At 23.9% G+C, this 5,604-nt stretch overlaps 1 protein-coding gene across 1 annotated transcript; it reads left to right on the forward strand.

Moving 5' to 3' along the window:
* The first annotated feature begins 852 nt into the window (after nt 1–852).
* LOC122848252 (zinc finger protein 573-like) lies at nt 853–3,461 on the forward strand. Its single transcript, XM_044146207.1, has 2 exons — nt 853–960; nt 2,285–3,461. Exon 2 carries the CDS (start codon nt 2,299–2,301, stop codon nt 2,656–2,658), a length of 360 nt encoding a protein of 119 aa, XP_044002142.1. The 5' UTR covers nt 853–960; nt 2,285–2,298; the 3' UTR covers nt 2,659–3,461.
* The last annotated feature ends 2,143 nt before the right edge of the window (nt 3,462–5,604 follow it).

Below are 5,604 nucleotides of genomic sequence, written 5' to 3' on the forward strand. Positions count from 1 at the left end.
ATCAATAAATTTTTTTCTTGGTTAATTAATGCCAGTAATTTAAATACCCTCTAATTTTTCAATTTTTTTTATTTAATTATCTTCAAAATATACTCTATTTTTTTTTATTATTAGATTTTTTTTTTTTAGTTTTTCCTATTCATTTCATCCTGCTCGACTTTGACGAAAAGAAAAATTTTTAAACTTATAAAAGATAAATTAAACGACAAAAAAATATTGACATTCAATTTGTCCTGACAATCACGCAAATCAAATTATATTATTTCATAAATTAATTTATTTTTTACAATCACATTATTCATTACAATTTTTATTATTATTTGCTTCATTCCTTTTGTGTTAAAACCTTTTATACAATAAATAATTTAAATGAAGCAAGTGGAATTTTAAATTGAATAATTATTTAATTAATATAATTAGAAGAAAAAAATAGATAAAAAAAAAAAGGGCGAGCGACAGGTAGGGAGGCGGGAAGGGCAAGCAACAAATTGATATAAAAAAAAGAGGAAATAGAATAAAAGTTGATAAATTATATATGATAAATATAAATTAGAAAAAAAATAAATAAATAATATCTAAATGATAGAGAAAAAAAAAAAAAAAAAAAAAAAATGTGTCAGACTTGGTATAGTAGGTAAGTTGGTGCTCCGGGGTGAATGCATGAGGTGCATTGTTGTGTTTCAGTGCTCGCCTCCATGCCAGGGCTGACCTTGAATTCGCTGAATACACCATCACCCAAGAAGCTGTTTACCTGTCAATTGTGTGGCAAAGTACTTTGCAGCAAAGCATCCCTCAAACGTCACGTTGCCGACAAGCATGCTGAACGACAGGAAGAGTATCGATGCGTCATCTGCGAGAGAGTTTACTGTTCTCGTAATTCATTGATGACACATATCTATACCTATCATAAGAGCAGACCTGGTGACATTGACATTAAGTTCTTTTGAAGGTTTAGATAAGGTAGGGCCACCTTATAACTACAAACAAAAAAACAAACAAAAATATCATAAACGAAATATTTATTTATAATTAAAAAACAAACCAAGAAAAAAAAAAAAAAAAAAGCTTCGACAGGTCTTGATAAATAATATCGCTCTTTTTTTTTTACTTTTTTAATTAATTTTTTTTTTTGTCCTGTCCTTTGTCCTATATTTTACGCTTTTTATCATAATTTTTATTTATTTTTTTTTTATATATTTTAATTACTATTATTATTTTCAAAAATATTTATTATGCATGCACAACTAATTTCATCAAACTTTACGCTGGAATTTTATCGAAACGGTTTATAAAATTTTCTTTTTTTTTGCATGAATGGTTTATTTAAAATTGGGTCAATAATAACAATGTGAATTTTTTTTTTTTTTATCTTTTTTGATTATTTATATAGAGGAATTAATGTCATAGAGTTAAAATAAAAATAAAAAAAAAAAAAAGTGTCATTTGATCAAGTGATTTATTCAGGACACAAGAGAGATGTAATCGATATTTATATGAATTATTTAAAATTCAATAAATTGGTGAGGTCACGTCGATAGTATAAATTTGGAGTGGTTAATAGGAATAAATAATACAGGCTTTTTTTTTTTTTTTTTTTTTTACACTTTGGTGTATGCTTATCCCTGAATTCCTAATAATAAAACCTCAAAAATAATATCCTTGTTGTCATGCTTATTAATTATTTTTTATTAATTTGCTTTTTGTTTTTTTTTTTCTATTAATTTCATTAATGCTTTTTTCAATGTTTAATGTTTTTGTCTGCATGTATTCATTTAAACAAAAAACATCACGCACATTATTATTTTTCTTTCATCGAGCACCGCGTTTTATTTTTTTTTTATTATAAAAAAAAAAAAAACTATAATAACTAATGACAATTTACGTTTATAAATAAATTAAATTAAATTATTATATCTGCATGATAAACTAAAAAAAAAAAAAATAAAAAAATAAATAAAATTGCATGACAAACTCTGTCTCTCACCTGTTCGCTCTCCCTCCCCTCTTGTATTTTTAACGAAATATATTTTTTTGGTTTTTTTATATTATAAAAAAAAAGGAAATAATTTCAAAAATACTATTTTTCTTCGCATGTCTGCATGATTTCAAATAATATCTATGTAAAAAAAAAAAAAAAAGAGAAATTTAACTGAGAGAAATTAAAATTAAAAACAAAAAAAAAAAAATAATTTCATTACGTTGGTTTGGAAATAATATTGATATAGGTAATTAATAAAATTATTAAATAAATAATTTCTTTTTTTTTGTTTAATTAATTTTACAGGTACGGGTAATGGGATGCAGCCACCAACATCGCTTCCCCCTGCCGTGTACCGAATGCCACCACCAACTGCTGGTGGTATTAATGAACCGCAGGAATGTCCTTACTGTCGTCGTACATTTTCCTGTTATTATTCATTGAAACGTCATTTTCAGGATAAACACGAACAGTCAGATACACTATATGTATGTGAATTTTGTAATCGTCGTTATCGTACTAAAAATTCACTAACAACACACAAAAGTTTACAGCATCGTGGTACAAGTGGTATGCTTAAAAGGCTACTTAAAACATCAGCTATGAAAAATGTACTTGCTCAACATCCACAAATACAACAACATCAACAACAACAACAGCAACAACAACAGCCACAATGAAAATTGTGGTACAATCACAATGGCTATTCTACAAATGACGATCATTATTATCAGTATGATTAAATTTTATAAAACAACGTGTGAAAAATTTTAAATGTTTTTCAATTTTTCATTTTAAAAAAAAAAAGCCATTAGTGATGCCGTTTATGTGATTGATTTTTATTTCGGTTTTTAATTTATATATTAATTGTTAATATCATTTTTTTTTTTTTTTATTTTAAATTGATAAGAGAGTTTGTTCTGGGTGTCGCCCTTAATTGGAATTGTTTTTTTTTTATTTTTTTTTTAACTTATCTATTATTGGTATATAAATAGATATTTGTATAATATTAATTTTCTATTTCGTCGAGACTGCACTTAATCCAAAGATGATGGACGAATTGACTGAAAATAAAAAAAAAAATTTTTTAAATTAAAAAAAAAATGAATGATTAAAATTTTACGTGAATAAGCTTAACCAAAATAATGGTAATCGATCGATCGGATACATTCCATGGAGACTGCTGTAATTATTTTTTTTTTTTTTTTTTTTTAAATATTGTCAACTAAATTTAACTAATCAACCGATCGAGCGACAATCGAAATTTATTATTAAAAGAAATGCTGGCTATGATATGAGAATGAAAAAAAAAATTCTCTTTTAAATTTGATGATTTAAATTTTAAAATTAAATGTACAATGATTTTTATTTCTTTGAATCATTAGACAAGTAGATAGAGGCGAAACTGAGTCAAACTCTGTTTTTTAAAAAAAAGAAAAAAAAAAAACAATTTATGCTTAATGCAGGCGGACATATCGGCAAGTGCAGATCATATGGGCGCGAGAAAAAAAATAAAATCTATATAAATATATAAAAAATATATATCTAAATAATTATATAAAAAAAAAATATATATATATATATAATTAAATATATATATTTAAAAAATAAAGTAATAATAATATCGTCACGGATTTATTGCGACAATTGTCTCCGATTTAAAAAATTTAAAAATTAAAAAAACGTGTACAATAAGCTGACCGTGTGACGAATAAAAGAAAATAAAATAATAAATTTAAGTTAAAAAAAAAAAACTACGAGTGCACATATGTTAATAATACAATTTAAATCAAGAAAATAATAATTTTTTTTTTTTTTTTTTCCTGGGGGTTTTACAATTAATGTCTTAGGCCTAAGCTAAAAAGAAAAAAAAAAGAAAAAATAATTCAATTACGAAATCTGATGTGCTCAAATTCCGCAGATGAAAAAAAATCTTTAGATAATTGTTGGGAAAAATGAAAAAAATATAAAAAAAACACAAATATAACAAAAAAATTAAAAAAAAAAAAAAATAAATATAAAAAAAAAAAATAGAGATGACAGTTTGCAACTGGGAATATATTGAAAAATAAAATAATTGAGGGAAAATAAAACAATGTAAAATCTATGGATTTTGAATGATTTAAAAATATAAATAAAAAAAAAATAAAAATACTCCAAGTTGAGTTAAATCATACGCGCAAATTACAAACTATATTTTTAATTCTAAATAATATTTTGAACTATGTATATACATATAAATATTATATTCGTACAGTACTAATAACATTATCAGATTTTGTATAAGAAATAATTAAATCTATACGATTTATCAAATAGAAACTATTCAAACAGAAAGAGAAAACAAAAAAAAAAAAAAAAAAGTAGTAAATATGATATTTTTCATGCATATCAGTACCCCTCTTGTAGTACAAATGGACAATTTGTTTTCTCGCCAGAAAGCACATTGTTTTGTTTCTACATATGAATACTAATAATAATAAAATAAAATAATAATAATATTAATCCAATGGCAGGCAGAATGGTGGAAACTGTCGGGTCTTCCCGTTTTCATTGTTATTTGAATAATCACCTCAGACAACTGTGCAATACTCTTTATATTTTTTTAAATATAATTTTGCTTTTTAAACAGATTACAACAATATAATCCTCATTAAAATGTCCATTCACATCTTTATAAACTTCCATAGAAAAAATAATAGCTAAATATTACAGATGATCCATTAATTACGTTTCACACGTGCCTTCCACTATTCTGCTTCTCCAAATACACAATTACCGTACTCCAATTTTACAAGTACAATAAATAATAATTATGAAAAAAAAAATTATATAAAATTAAAGTCTAGATATTGCTCAGTTTGCACTGTATTCAGGTCTGAAACTCAGAGATGAATATTTAATTATTATTATATAAAAAACGAAACAATAATTGTTTTAACGAATTTAAAAAAAAAAAAAAACATATGCCATTATCTCTAACGAGCAAGTACAAATTATTAAGAAACAAAAAATAAAAAAAAAACAGCTGCGCATATACGTTAGATTCTGATAGCGATTATGATTAAGAAAAAATTTTTAAATTATGCGAAAAGATGAGCACTTTGAATTTATAAAAATTATATTAAAAAAAAAAAAAAACATATCCACTGATCGCAAAGTATACCATATTAAAAAAAAATGAAAAATATACGATTTAATTTTAAGTGAAAATTTGTGTCAAAAAGAAGAAAAAAAAAAATGCTAAAAAAATTATGAGAAAAATGAAATTCCATTTTGAAAAATGTGTATAAAATTTAAGGATAAAATTAGTAAGAAATTTGTTTATTTTATATTATTTTTTTTTTTGTTTAAAATTTTATTTATTATATTGTTTTTTTTTTCTTTTTTCGTTTACGAATAATTGCAATTTTAATTGATGTAATGTGAAAGTCTCGTTGATAAAAAATATAAATGCTCTAAAAATATACCAAAATTAATTTTCGAAAAAGTAGAAAAATAAAAATAAAAAAAATGTCACGTTAATGTGAAAAATTTCGCTAGTCATTTTTGGACCCTTCTGCGTTTCTGTGATAAAAGGAGGATATTGACAAAAACGAATTAAATATAGAGAGCATTTATTTACG

The sequence above is a fragment of the Aphidius gifuensis genome, linkage group LG2 (genome assembly GCF_014905175.1).
Source record: "Aphidius gifuensis isolate YNYX2018 linkage group LG2, ASM1490517v1, whole genome shotgun sequence".
Lineage (NCBI taxonomy): Eukaryota > Metazoa > Arthropoda > Insecta > Hymenoptera > Braconidae > Aphidius > Aphidius gifuensis.

Bases quoted from the DNA above. Each gene is read 5' to 3' on its own strand.
- LOC122848252 (XM_044146207.1), top strand. From the start codon at position 2,299: ATGCAGCCACCAACATCGCTTCCCCCTGCCGTGTACCGAATGCCACCA.